The sequence below is a fragment of the Limulus polyphemus genome, unplaced genomic scaffold (genome assembly GCF_000517525.1).
Source record: "Limulus polyphemus unplaced genomic scaffold, Limulus_polyphemus-2.1.2 Scaffold954, whole genome shotgun sequence".
In the NCBI taxonomy this organism is placed as follows: Eukaryota; Metazoa; Arthropoda; class Merostomata; order Xiphosura; family Limulidae; genus Limulus; species Limulus polyphemus.
In genome coordinates, this window is record NW_013666564.1 from 61,179 (window position 1) to 77,032 (window position 15,854).

Sequence of the window (15,854 nt, forward strand, 5' to 3'; positions counted from 1 at the left end):
ACCGATTTATATTTCAAGTCTATGGTGCGTTTCCTATAAACAACGACGATCATCATGACGACGATGATTTTGATGAGGACGATGGTTTTTATGAATTATTGTTATGAAAAAGATATTTGTTCAGTAAAATAGTAAAGATTTGCCCCGGCGTAGTTAAAGTATTTTACCCCGGGGCAAGAGGTGAAAAAATCGCTAAACTACCCCGGGCTGACGGGGTCGGGGGCCCCCGGTGTGGACACTCTAGTAATAACTTGACAAGTAAAATAGTTACCCATTTTCTATTTTTAATTTCGGTGCCTAAAACTTACTTTTCAATTACTATGGTTAAAGTGAAATGTGTGTTACCGCACTAATCGAATATTGGTTATAAAAAAATTTAAGCGCACTAAACGAAAACGCATTAATCGAAGGATCCCTATATATCGCCATATTGAAAAATTGTCACTTTAATATTCGTGGTACTTATTTTTACAATAATAGAATGATGTAGTTATGTAAAGCGCGTGAATAAATAAATTCGTTCTTCTGACTGTTAAGCTCACTGACATACAAAATATATTCTTTATTGTCAAAGTTAATGTATAGTGAACGTACAGTTTATTTTGGTTGTAAAGTAAATCCTGTAATGATAGACAGTAAACATGTTGGATTTATAAATTGTGAAAGAAAAAGACATGTATTTTCATTTCATTTATCATATAAAAAGCAATAAATTGAAATATTTTGCCAAGAACTCTTTTATTGTTATCACAGTTATTTCTTGTGATGTAAGGAGATTTTCAAGAGATTTTACAGCACATTTAATTGCCTAAAGATATACTGTATTAAACACATGGCGTTTTCATTTAGATCATACTTACACAACTGTTCGTTTTTAAAACAAATCCTATAATTATCATCCATTATTGTACTGTGCTCCTAAACAGGTGTTTTTTATAACTCTCTGACAGGAAATTACATATTTTACTTTACTTTATTGTACTTTTACATACTATAATTATGTATACTCCATTCATGCAACCTGGTCGAAATTTGGTCATGTCCTAAGGCATTGCATGTTTAGGCGTCATGTCGTATGATGTAAGGAGTTGTTACGTCTCCGTTTGTTAATTAACTTTCCGTAACTTCATTCCGACGAAACTTGCGACACAAGTTCTTTACTTAATAAAACTGATTTATTCTTTCCGAATATAACTTTACCGATACACTCAACTTCAACAATCGCGTTAAAACAAACGCTAATCAACGAACGTCAACAATACTTCCGACTGCAGTTCAGTTACTCCCTATCTACACACACATTACCTTTTCTCGCGTCACGTTTTCCCCTCTTATATATACCCGCCTACCCTATATCTAGTTAGAACTAGAACATTCGCCAAAGTACAGGATAATTCTAGAAACTAGAGGGCGCCACAGTGGTCATGTGACTCGCTGACGCAACAGAGTTTTTGTAGCACGTTTAATTGTCTAAAGGTATACTTTATAAAATACATGATGTTTTCATTTTTAGGTCGTATTTACACAACTGTTCATTTTTAAAACCACGCCTATAATTAGTGTCCATTACTGTATCATGCTCCTATACAGGTGTTTTTATACCTTTCTAACAGGAAGTGACGTGTTCTACTATTACTCTATAGTATTTTACATACTATAATTATATATGCTTGATTCATGCTACCTTGTCGAAATTGGGTCAATGTCATGTTTGTTTACTTCCGCCACCAGGGTCTCTCCCTAACTACTCCCACCGCTAACTCATGCATTGTTAGAATCATTTACTGGAACATGACTCTCACTCTTGTAACCATTCCTGGCCCCCAAGTTGCAGAACACGATTTTTTAGTGGTTACTGGGTGCGAACCACAGAATTTCGAATCCTTACTCCAGCACGCTAACCACTACTCGTCAGGTAAGTGTAATGATTTGTATGGTGGGAAGAGTATACTGTAAACTTGTAATATATATATATATATATATAAATAAACTATTTGTTTTTTTGTTGTTAAAGTTACACAGTGTGCTCTGTTCGCTGCGGGTATTGAAACCATTGATCCACCGGGGGGAGCTGATATATTTACGGATTTGTTGGTTACTATAATTTATTGAAATTACCAACTACATTGAAACTGACTCTTAAGCAAGTATTGTACGTCACTTCATCTCATTTACTTGGGACTTATAGGTAACCGTGATTAGAGATGGCACTAAATTAGCTTTAAAACATGAACTATTTTTTTAAAGTTATAAAATGCTGAGAATGCTTAAAAAATTAAAAATCTCTCCATTTACTTATTCATTTTTATATACCTAACACACAAATAAAATTAATGGTTACTTACTTGTTAAATTTATTTTCATATCTACAACATAAACTCAAAACTGGCTTACTAACAGACTAGTTCACTGACTAACTAAGTCATTGGTGTTCTTATATTATTGTAATATGTATTTTTCCAAATCTTTAGAAACTTTAAGACGTCCTGTGAAGTCTAAACACTCAGGAAATTTCTATATGCCGCATATCATCACTCCATGGTGCAAAAACTCCCTCTAGCGAATTATACAAATGTCTAAATTAATATGTTAAAAACATAGTTCACAACAATATTGTAATATTTGAATGTTATATATCTGAGTTCTCTATAGCCTGTATTTTGCAATTATAAAATTTTAAAATTTTGTTAGTTCTAATTTAAAATATCTTATCTCTGGTTGAGGTAATTTGCTAAATTTATCCCTAGACGTTGCTTTCTGTTTTAGCATCTGGTCACAGAAAGTGTTTACTATTTCATGGAATAATCATGCCCTGTTTTATCATATATTTGATAACTGCTTTACTACATCCACATGGAGCAGACGAGATACTCAAGAACAGACATCAACATACTTTCAAGTGTAGTTTAGTCTCATTTTCTTTAACTTAAATACAACCTATTTCATTTTAACTCTAAATAGCAATGCAATAACCATTCCACATCAACAGTTAGCCAATGCGTATTTTTTCGATTTCCTTTCTTAATAAAGTGTTTTATTTTCATTTGAACTTCATGCTGTGTCTCTTCTCTTTCATCTTACCAGTGAAAATTCACTCCACAAGGAAACTGAAGTTTTCGCAGTGGCAGACTTATGCATTTGTTTAATGAAACATATTAAAACAACGTTTTTATATGCACATTAAATTTATTTAAAACTTACAATTTTGTGTATTAAAAAACGTTGTGTTTTTATGTGTTTTATCACAATAGTTGTGATTCCACAGAATAAGTCCTCAAATCTTTATTTTTGTGGAGATTACGTAGCTTTGTGTTAGGTTTATCCTTTAATTATCACGTTTTTTTTATTAAACAAACTAATTAATATTGACTGTTGTTCAATTAAAGTGGGTATTGTGTCTGTATCAGTTAAGATTCCTGGATCTTGCATCAGCAACCCTATATGACAAAGAAAACATTAAAAAATAAATATTCACCCTTGTACATAAAATATGCTCTCGTGACCAAGCCCATTTTGTTTCTGGTGTTCTCTAAGGAATATCATAATGTTAAAAGTCACAACAAAAGGACGGGTCTTTGTTTTCTCAGCATTTTAAATCTTTGTTCCTTAATGCGTGTATTCAGCTACTTTATTGATTAACCATGAAAATGTACAAGTAAGTTTATTTATACACTAGTTGGTACAATGAACGTAGTATTTCCAATGGTATGGGAAGGAGTTGCAAAGTAGGGGTGCTTGGCTATACACACAGATTTTACAATGAGCAATTGAAAGTATTAGGAGGTGCTAAAAGCTGCTCCCGTGCTGCTAAAGTCAGCTCAATTTAGGGGAGTCTGCTTACATAAGCTGCTATATAAGTCAAATATGTAACAGTGGGGGCGCTACAGCATCCCGAACCAGACCCCTCTGATTTCATTAGGCCTACAAGTTACAACAGTGTACAAGTGAAGGCAGCTTGCAGAAACATTAAGAAATAGATAAACTAATTTGTTATCGTTATGTAGATTAGACCTCGAATTATTTTCATCGTATAATTTTAAAAAAACACACCCAATGAAAAAACAACACCTTTACAGTAACTAGTATTAGAAGTGAGGCTATTTTTGTGAAAATAAAATAGAACTTTGAATATACTTGAAGTTGAACTTCAACCGTTGAAGATGATGATCACAAGGGCAAAATGTTAAAGTGAAGGTTTACTTGAGATTATGAAATTATTAAGACGAGATCTGGAAGAAATTTAGAGAAAATTAAAAAAATATCAAGAAAAGTGAAACAGAAAATTGAAAGAAAATCAAGAACGAGACAGAAAAATAAAAGAAGACCAAGAAGAAATGTACTGTTACGTCTGTGTTCGTTTGTTAATTTTCCATAGAAATTTTTTCCGAGAAATTTCTGCGATACAAGTCCCTTCTTAAATAAAACTAGTTTATTCTTTCTCAATTCAACTTTGCAATACACTTAATTTCCACAGTCACTTTAATTTAAACACACTCTATAATTCACAACGACTCACGCACTTTTCTTACGGTCACTACCGCTCACTTAACTCAATTAACCGTGTCTATATCTTCAATCTCTCTATCTGCTACTCCAGTTCCGATTAATCCTCTCCCGCTTTGATTGTCGGGCTTATATATTAGAATACAGCAAATCTGGCAAACACTCGAGCCTTCACGAACCTTCTAGGTACTCATTACGTGTTACCAGAGTCACGTGACTTCCGCTGTCGTAACAGTACAGAAAATTGAAAGATGATCAAGATATAAGAGACGGGAATTTAAAGAAGAGTTAAACGAAAGAGGTTTAATATATACAATAAAATTAAAATCAAAATAAATCTGATTGAAGACAAGAGCAATGAAACTGTTGAAGATGTACAAAAAGATTATAAGTGAAGAAGTCCAGAGAGGTTGTAATGACAAAAGTGAAGAAGTACAGAAAGGCTGTAATGACAAAATTGATGAAGTAAAAAGAAACATTAACAAGGTAGACATCAATGACAGAATAAAACATCTGAAAAATGAATTGGTATTGGTGAATGCAATGATTAAACCAGTCACACCTTTTTCTGCATTAGCTCTAAAGTTCCAGCCTAAAACATCATATACTGCAAAATAGTGGATAAGAGAACTTATATGGTCTATACGTATTACATTACTGCTGGAAAGACCTCCCTGAACCACTCCAGCTATAATACTACCAAATCAAGTTCCAGAATTTAGCTGGCAAATTCAACATTGACCTATCGGGAAACCAATGGATTACGATGGGAGGGTACCATGGAAGTGAATGGATGGAATAGTGAACAAGTAATCCATTTTGCTGCCCGTCTAAAAGGACCAGATTTGATAACGTTAAATAACATTTCAGCTGAGAGCCGTAACAACAATATAAGCATTAGTAGCTGCCTTATCCAACAGGTTTGGAGTGATACATCAGAAGGAAGTATCTAGAGCAAAGTTCCAGAACAGGGTACAGAGGAAACACGAGACATTAGCAGAACTTGGCAGAAGATTTGGAAAGACTTGCCCAATTATCTTACCTGAACATTCCTCCTAAAATAATTAATGCGTTGGCACGTGACGCCATAACAGACCAAGATATGCGAATTACACTGAATCAAAGTAGGTGTACATTATTTAAAGGAAACTTTGCAGTTCGCGAAGCAAATACAGTCCAATAAAGTCGTGGATAAACAACTAAAGACAGGATCGTCAAATCAAGTAGTATTGAAACATCAATTTTCGCTGGCAATAGTCTAGAAGAACTAAAAGAATTATTCAGACAGCGAGTTTCACTGAATGGAGGAAATATACCACAAAGTCTACAAGTTAGAACAGTGTACAGGTGAAGGAAGCTTGTACAAACATTAAAAAGAAGAAATAAACTAATTTGTTACTGTTACGTGGCTGGACTTCGAAATATTTTCACCAATTAATTTAAAAGAATCCGCCCAACCAGAGAAGAATATTACGACGTTATTCTCCAGTCTTTACTGTATGAAAACAGTTATAAAAATTACTCTTTTTTCCTTGTTTGAATTTCAACCACTAGAGTGCACTGTGTATTATGCTAGCGTCTTACACGTTTATGCACTTAGATACCAAGAAATATGTACAATAGAGACCGCATTGGTAGGTTATGGTGTTGGTCTTAATTTGTTAGTGTGTATTGAGACATTTTAGCGAGTATCCTATTTATATTCCCTTAACTGCTGATATTTCTGCGAAGTTCCACTATTTTGTTTATATATATATATTTGATAACGTTTGAGACAACTGGTAACCGATTCTTTGTACAAAGCTCATGCATAATTAATATATATATAGTACGGCTGACGTAGCTTTTAATTTATAGTTGACTCGATAAACAATCTAGAAAGGCAGCCGGATTTTGCTTGTAGCAGTTTTATTGTGCTGCTCTAGGCAATACATTTTTCTGAACAGAGTCAGACGACTCAGAGAACTGGATTATGTGAAGGCGAATGATAAGGACAATACGATATATCTTTTCCCATCAAGATCTTTATCGGTTTTTCATCAGCCCAACTTTAAGTTTAAGCTCGAAAGGATTCGAACTCAAGTTACAGTGGTTGTCTACTACTTCTAGCAAAATATCGAATATTTGGTTTGCTAACTGTATCACAGTTTTACCTTCGAACAGTATGGGAGAAACTAATACAGTTACTAACTGCATTGTTTCACTTTCAGACAATTCCTCCACTTTAGACTCTGGTTGTGATAAGAGTTCTAAAATTGCTGAAGGAGAGTCATATTTTGGTTTTGAACCCATAGCGGCTGTAACAGCAGATGGAGAAATAAAAATAAGTAAATATAGGTCAAAAAGAACAAATATTTTAGTGTATATTGCTGATGTTGAAGGTCCTGTAGTGAATGGTTATTTTTGTTTAGGAACAGAAGCTCATGATGATGATGGTTTGCCACATACTTTAGAACACTTGATATTTATGGGAAGTGAAGATTTTCCTTATAAAGGGACATTAGATTTGATGGCAAACTGTTGCTTATCATCTGGAACAAATGCATGGACTGACACTGACCACACATGTTATACTTTAACAACTGCAGGAGCTGAAGGTTTTCTAACACTGCTGCCAGTGTATTTGGATCATATTCTGTATCCTACCTTGCTGGAATCTGCTTATCTTACTGAAGTTCACCATGTCACTGGTGAAGGAGAAGATGCAGGGGTTGTGTACTGTGAAACTCAAGGAACAGAGAACACTGCAGAAAGTCTTTGTAAACTGACTTTATTACGAGCTATGTATCCTGGAGATTGTGGATATAGGTATGAGACTGGGGGGCTTATGAAGAATATACGGGAGAAAACAACTCATGATCGTGTGAAAGATTATCATGGCAAATTTTATCGCCCTGATAATCTGTGTATCATTGTTACAGGAAAAATTAAACCTGCTGATCTGTTTGAAGCTATTCTAACAATAGAGAAGAAGATTTTATTAAAGTCTTATAATGAAGAAGGGGAGCAACCTTGGAAAAAACCTATACCTCCCTTAACTAAGAGCTCAGATGTTACAGTACCTTTCCCTGATGATGATGATGAAGATTCAGGTATTGTAATGGTAGGGTGGAGAGGACCCTGTGTTAACCAGTTTGAGCAACTTAGTGCTATCACAGTTCTATTAGACTACCTTACAGAAACCTCTATAGCAACATTAGAGAGAGAATTTGTAGAAATTCCAGATCCATTCTGCAGTTCAGTCAATTATAGCATTATTGAGAACTTTGAGACATGCATATACTTGACTTTTGAAAATGTACCAAAAAATAAATTGAACAGTGTCAAAGCCAAGTTTTTAGAAATCCTTAAGAAATTTGATGATGGAACTGAGATTATAGATGTAGAAAGAATGAATTCTGTGATTCACAAAAAACATCAACACCTCTTACGACAAGTTGAAAGTGATCCTCATGACACAATTGCAGAAAAACTTATTACAGACTTTTTATATGGAGGATCTTTGGGAGATCTGCAGCAAAGACTTTGTGAGATTCCTTTGTTAAACTGTTTACTTACTGCAAAAAGTGATTTTTGGATTGGATTGATTAAAGATTATTTCATAAAGCCTCCAATAGTAGTAGTTATTGGAAAGCCAGATCCATGTTTAATGAAACAAATGGCAGATAAAGAAAAGGCTCGTGTTTTGAACCAAAAGAAAATGTTAGGCAAGAAAGGATTGCAAGAAAAAGGTAAAATTTTAAAGGGAGCAATCAAAAATAATGAAACAAAATTACCAGATAATGTACTCTCAAAAGTACCAGTTCCTTCTTTAGCTAATATACAGTTCCATTCAGTAACATGTAGTAATAACTACAGTGCTGATGATGCCATAAAAAATAAAGACTTTATTGTTGATACATTGCCATGCAGATTTCAGTTGGATGATGTGAAGACAAACTTTGTTCAGATTCTTGTACTCATGAATACTTGTTCTGTGCCATCAGAGCTGCGACTTTTCCTTCCTATTTTGATGGAGCTGCTAGTGGAATCTCCAGTTCTACAGAATCAGGAACTGATTACTTGGGATAAAGTCATGAAAGAGCTTGAGGCTGATACTGTTGGATGGTCTACATGCTCAGGTCTTGGTGGAGAGGCTAACTTTTTCAGTGGCTGTTACACTCAGGTTGCATATTTAAATTTGGTAGTTGAAATAAACAAATATTTTCAAGGTGTAGATTGGGTACAAAAGCTTATCTACCAGACTTCATTTATGCCAGAGAGGATTGCAGTCATAGCCAAAAAAATGATCAACAGTATTGCAGATCTTAAAAGAGACGGTTCAGAAGTTGTTGCAGCTCTCATAAACAATATGTGTTTCTCTTCTAGGAGCAACCACTGGGCAGATAGCATGTACAGACAGTATACATTTCTAAAGAAAATTCTTGGCCTGATGATTTCCAATCCACAACAAGTTGTTGATTCATTGGATAAACTAAGGCATCAGTTGACTAATCCTGAAAACATAACAGTTCATATGACAACCAGTGTGAAGAAATTATGTGCAAAAAACAACCCAAAAGTGCCTTGGGAACATATTTTTCTTCCTGAAAACTTTACAAAACTATGTCACAGTAAGTTAGAAATCCTCCACTGCCATCAAACATTAAACCCATTGTCATCAGATTTGCCATTAAGTGCTATAATAGGTGTAGGTGCAATAGAATCATCATATTTAATCCAGGCAGTTTCTAGCATCAGTTCATATTCTGACCCAGATATTCCAGCTCTATTGCTGTTAATCCAATATTTGACACAGTCTGAAGGTCCATTTTGGCAGCAGATCCGTGGACAAGGTCTTGCTTATCATTACAGCATTGACCTTCAACCAGCTGATGGTTTGTTGTACATGATTTTTCAAGAGTCCACAGATATCGTTCAAGCCTATCAAGCAGCAAAAGCTGTTGTTGATGGATACTTCTCTGGTTCCCTGAAATGGGATCCTTTGCTTCTGAATTCTAGTAAAAACAGTCTAATGTTTGAATTCATTGAAAAAGAGAAGACTGTTGACAGTGTTTCATACCAGTCAATGCTTTCATACTTTCGTGGAGTGGACATGATGTACAACAGAAAGCTGATGGAGTTGGTGTCACAAGTTTCATTCAGTGAGATGGAAAGAGTTGGAAAGAAATATTTGATTCCACTGTTTGCACCTCATGAATCTCGACTGGCTATTTGTTGTCATCCACAAAAAGTTAAGGAGGTGATATCAGAGTTTAAGAAAATTGGAAGAGAAATTGTTTTTATTAAAAATCCTGAAAAGAGTTTCCTTACCCAAATGTAATTCACATAAATCTTTTTAAGTTTAAAAAATAATTTGAACTGCTAGTTAAAATAATTTAATGCTTAATAACTAAATGTATTGATATAAGAAATTCATATTGCAAATTATTGCATTAGCAAATGTAAAAGTTAGTAAAAAGAACTCTTGAAATATGTGCTGCTTAAAGTTGATTTTTATGGAATAATAAAAGCCCAAAACTCTGCAGTGATAACGTACATCTATTAGAGGACATGAATGATTTTTATTACAAAATTAGCTGTTATTGTATTTTTCAACTTACTGAGTAATATCAGTTCTATACTCTTATCCTTACAAATTACTCAAGTTCTTGTAATTTAAAAATTCTTCAGCATCAGAGTTCATGTAGATATAGCTTTGAGTGCACTTCCAGAAAAATAAACTGTTAGATGAGATCCAAATTACTGTATCATAAGTGGTTGGGTCTGCTCTATGTATAGTCACTTGCCTTAATTATTCAGCACTGACATATAAATCCTCCTACTTTGCTTTCACTCATAGGTTCTTAGAATTATCTTTAATTTTGGTAGAATACATGTAAAGAGTATTACTTCAGTAACTTTGAAAAGGTTTTTGTTTGTACATTGTTTTTTTATATCGTTGCTTTTCTTTGTTTCCATTCAGACAAAAGTCGCAATACTTGAATTTATTAAAGTTAAGTAATACAAAGTTGTGTTGAATTATGATTTTCCATGCAAAGAATTGCTTGTTTTATCAACTAAGCTCTTTTATTGGGTTTTAGTGAAATAATTTTTAATGAAAAAACAAACCTTATAGCAGAAGAAATAGTATTTTACCACAGGTTATGGATTTGTTTTGTAAACTGAAAATTTAGTAAGCTAGTATTCTTACAAAGAATTTTATTTTTCATCAGGTTTACTAATCTTACAACTGAAATAATTAGAGTATGTAAAACTTCTAGTGCACTTTAAACATTCTCTTTGATTTTTCTTCACTCTTGATAGTTGTACTAAAGAGAAAACAAGGTGACAGTGTGTCACTTGTGGCATCAAGGTTACTCTTCACCCACTGAAATATGAGAACATTATCATGTGACAGAGGGCCATATAGTTCATCAAAACCACCTTTGCATCCAACAAAATTCAATGCACAATGAGACAGAAAATCATAAAGTTCATCATGGTCACCCACCTCAACTACCAAGAACAGAGAATCCATCCCAAGCTAAAGATAGCCCTTCATATCTGTGTTTACAGCCAACTAAAATTTAATCACAATTCAAGTAACAGCACACTACATTATCAAGTAAAAGATGCTTCAAATTTATAACTTAACAAAGAGGTGAGTATTCCAAAGAACAAATCTGGACATAGGATTGTTAAGCTAAATTTAATACTGACATTTTGAATCATATTTATCCTTCACTCAACAGACTGCTCATAGGCAACTTATTAATACCCATAATAATATTAAACATTCAAATCAACTTGATTCTTTTTGGCTACAGGCTGGATGTGGTCTAGTAGTTAGCATGGCAGGAATGTGGATACAAGGATTTATGTTTCATGTCCCATTGCCACAAAAACATGCTCCACACTTTGGAGTCATGAATGCACTGTAATAATAATGGTCATATTCCACTGTTTGGTCAGAAAAAAGTTGGTGATAGGTGTTGTTGAATAACTGCTATCTGTTTAGTCTACCTGTTCAAAATTTATCTTGCACAAAAGTTTTACTAAAAAGTCAAGCAAAGACTAAGTATAACAAGTCCAACTGTTTAGGCTTGTTTCCGTAATTAAAATTTTGAAACATGATAAAATTCTAATAACTCAATTTGCAATCTTTCCAGAAACCAGTATCTTTCTTGTAATATTAAACCAAAAATTGTACAATACCTTAAATGAGGCCTTATCAAAATAACATATATATATATACAAGATGACAATATAATTTTTTTACTTTAAATCAAGAATTTCTCTAAATAAATCCCAGAACATCATAAATCCTTTTTTAAAATATAAACAAGTATGACTAAGACAATTATGAGTTTTTATTTTAGCTTCTGAGATATTCAATTCCTTTGATATTTAAGTCATCATTAATAACACTGTTGTTACAGAAATTTAAAATACTTCCCACAAAGAAATTATCCAGTAAAATTTGAGCTCTAGAATTTAATGACATCAAGTTTTTCATATTCCGTATTTCGAATATTTTTTATGAGAAAAACCCAATAAAAGAATGGTTTAAATATTTGTATATGCAATTAAAGAACCTGATACATAGCTTAAACTTGGCTTTATTGTACTTACTATTTATCATGTTAACTCTGAATGATGTAATTATGTATTTACATGGTATTCGTAAAGCTGTCATTACTTGACCAGTTAGTAATGCTATCAGCATTTTCATTTTAATTATGTAGAATCAAACTTAGCATTACTTAGATTTAATCGTATTAATAGTAAGAGCAGTGTCCAATGTCTGTAGAACTTTTGGAGTTGTTATATATTCACAGTTTTTCATAGCTTGGTTCAAGTAGGAGAGATCACACTAAGTTCTGAGAGGCATATGGCTAATTATAAAGCTAATTTCAAAAACTTTGTATTGTTAGAATTTGAATAAGCAGAGAATTATAATGAAATAATTTACCAACTACTGTACATGTAATTCTGGCAGCAATAAGAATGAATTAGTCCATGCTACTCCTCAAACTCAGATTTTTGACCTCATTCCTACTACAGCTACTTAAATTCTTGTCCATATCTGTGCATAAAATGTTCAAGGAATTAAGATTATTAGCATTAGGTGCAAAATTTTCAGAATTTCAGAAAAAAAATGTTTTTCTTGAGATATAAAGATTTTTGAAATCATTAATGTCCTGTCAGTTCATAGCTTAGGCAAAATTACAGTAGGTAATGTATGTAATCCAGTAACCAGCTTAAAAACATCAGTTATATTGCCCTTGGTTTTTCTCTTTTCCATTCTAAATGAAAGGATCCTTTTGAAAATATAGACTCATAAGTTTGGTAATGATGGCTTGAATAAAGAGGTAAAAATTTGATACGAAGTTTGAAAACTTAAATCTGAGTCTAATATCAGTATACAGATTTGCTGGGTATTGCTTTGATATGTCAGATCAACCAATTTCCTCATTGAATTGTTCTTGAACATGCAAATTCCTGTATTATGGTTAGCAAGTAAAAATCGGTTTACTATTATTCAGCTGGAAATAAAAAGTGTAAAAAGACTTTCACTTTTTCACCATTACATGAATGAATATGGTTTAATGGCTTGAACTTCTCATATAAAGTATGGAGTGATACATTAATTAACTAGAAAAAATAGAAATTACTTAACAAACACTAAATGTTCCTATTATGAAAGTTTAAAACTTCTTTGCTCTTTTAACACAGTTGATATTCTAGCCAGTGGTTTACATTCTGCAACATAGGAAGATTATTAAGCTGTAGTCTTATAAAGAATATTTTTGTCATTATGTATGTGTGCATTTTTACCAAATATGATCTTGCTTTTTAAAAAAGTTTGAATAAAATGGAATAAGCTTTTTTCTCATTGATCACACAACATGGTGAGAGTTTGGAAATCACATAATTATAATTATAAAATTTAAGTCTCATTTTAAAATCTTTTATGTTTGTTTCAAGGAAAACAACTTAAAATAAGCATTAAATAAGATTTTCAGTAATAGTTGGATGTGATTCTTCTGATATATCTAACATAATATTACAAACTGCACATGAGTAATATTTTTATCAACACCAACCTGGAAAACACAGAGAATTTGGAAAAAAGGTTGGGGAAAATAGTGCCCACTTTTTTCTTTTATCTGAGAACCTGCACATGTATACAAAAAACAATTACTAATATATTTTAACATAATATTGGATAGTCACTCTGTGTTAAAGTATGTGGTAATAATTATTTAATTTATTATATTTGATGATAGGTTAGATCAAATATTCTTTTATTCATAAAAATTCAAGATTTTGTTCTTTACTTTAAAATTGAAATGTTCTTGTTTTAAAATTTTTTTCCTGTATTACTATAAGCTGAAACATGTTCTTCTGAAATTTGTTAATACTTTTTCTAACCAGAATACAAGCTTAAGAGGCATGAAATAAAATTTTAAATATCAGTGTGTTATCTGTGTGCATTTTATTGAATATGATAGTGCTGATTTCGTTGTTTTTTTTTGTTTTTTTTTGTCATCCAATTATACTGTTTAAAACTAAATTTGCTTGAACTTGGCCATATATGAAATTGTTGTTATGCACAGTATGTAAAATTTAAATGGTTAAAAATAAAGAGTAATGTAAAAATGTGACAATATGAAACAGTAAGCTTATGCAAGTATTTTATTATTTGGAAAGATTGTAAGATAACTTCTATTTGACAGCTGGGGTCTTAGGAACATGATTTTTAAATTTTCCATAAACTAATCTCTAGGACCCTTCAGTTTCTAAGGTGCCACTTTCTGAGAGGAGTCAGTATTCGATTCTGTTCTTGGAATTTATACTTTTATATTGTTACGACAGCGGAAATCATGTGACGCTAGTAACATGTCATATTCTCGAAGGTTCCTGAAGCCTCGAGTGTTTACTAGATGTACGGTATTCTTGTACATAAGACGGCCAAGAAGTGACGGCAACAATGTAATTGAACTGCAGAGATAGAGACGGACAGTTGAGTCGAGCACGTGAGACGTTCCTTGTGAATTATTGCGTTTGTTATAGCGCGACTATGGAAATTAAGTGTATTGCAAAGTTGTATTCAGAAAGAATAAACCAGTTTTATTTAAGAAAGGACTGGTATCACTAAAGTTTCTACGGAAAGAATTGTTACGGAAAATTAAATAATGACCAGAGACGTAACCAATTGGTGTCAGGAGTGGGATAACAAAAAAAAAATGGAAATGAGAAGCGGCAAATCAAACTACAGCTTATCAAATTTGATGGCAGCAATACAAGAGCAGCAAAAGAAACAAGAAGAGAGATTACAGCATTTGCAAGAAAACCAGCAACAGTGGCAGCTGGAACAGCAAAATAAACAAGAAGAGAGATTACAGCAGTTGTTGGAGGAAAAAGAAAAGAAACAAGAAAAGAGATTACAGCAGTTGTTGGAGTAAAAAGAAAACAAACAAGAAGAGAAATTACAGTAGTTGTTGGAGGAAGAAAGTCTCCAACAGTTGCAGGAAAGTCAGCACCAACTACAGGAAAGTCAACACCAGTGGCAAGAAGTACAAATGGAAAATATTAGTAAATTTAAAAGCTAATTAGATACATTAAAGGATGATTTATTGTTTTTTACACAAGGAGGATACATTAACCATCGACTTAATCAGCCCCAGACAATGGCAAGCCCCTTCCAGACCCCGCAGCTAAACCCTAATGCAGACATCTTCAGTCCTGTTAGAAGTCACATCCCTGATATTAATGTCAGCAATAGGGTGATCCAGTACGAAAGAAGGCCTAAAATGGAGGATAGCCCTAGTGTACCTGGACGATGTCATTGTATTTGCAACAACTTTTGATGAGGAAATGTCCCAGCTAGAGAAAGTAATCAAGCGTTTGAAAGCAGCAAACCTCAAACTCCATCCCAAGAAATGCCACTTGTTCCAGAAAGAGGTGCTTTACTTAGGTCACAATGTAAGTGAGCATGGTGTGCAAACTGATCCTGATAAGGTGAAAGCAGTGCGTGACTGGCCAACACCAGACAATGTGGGAGAGTTAAGAAGTTTCTTGGGAATCTGTACCTATTACCGGAAGTTTCTGAAGGACTTTGCAACTATAGCTGCTCCACTACATGATTTGACTAAAAAAGGCCAGAAGTTTGAATGGACAGTTTCTTGCCAGCATGCTTTCAAGACGTTGAAGGAAAAATTGGCCTTTGCTCCACTTTTAAAGCTTCCAAATCCCTCACTACCGTACATACTGGATTGTGATGCTAGTAATGTCGGAATTGGAGGAGTGTTGTCTCAGACTATAGCTGCTCCACTACATGATTTGACTAAAAAAGGCCTAGAAGT

The 15,854-nt window shown here is 33.4% G+C and overlaps 1 protein-coding gene across 2 annotated transcripts; it reads left to right on the forward strand.

The window, feature by feature from the left end:
• Positions 1–6,108: 6,108 nt before the first annotated feature.
• Positions 6,109–13,604, forward strand: LOC106461419 (uncharacterized protein C05D11.1-like). Of its 2 annotated transcripts, XM_022388373.1 has the most exons (2): positions 6,109–6,137; positions 6,915–13,604. In XM_022388373.1, the coding sequence occupies exons 1-2, from the start codon at positions 6,116–6,118 to the stop codon at positions 9,824–9,826; spliced, it is 2,934 nt and encodes a 977-aa protein (XP_022244081.1). In that variant the 5' UTR covers positions 6,109–6,115; the 3' UTR covers positions 9,827–13,604. The 2 variants fall into 2 exon arrangements, with proteins under 2 accessions (XP_022244081.1, XP_013776693.2); XM_013921239.2 differs by lacking the exon at positions 6,109–6,137 and having other exon boundaries at positions 6,148–13,604.
• Positions 13,605–15,854: the final 2,250 nt, after the last annotated feature.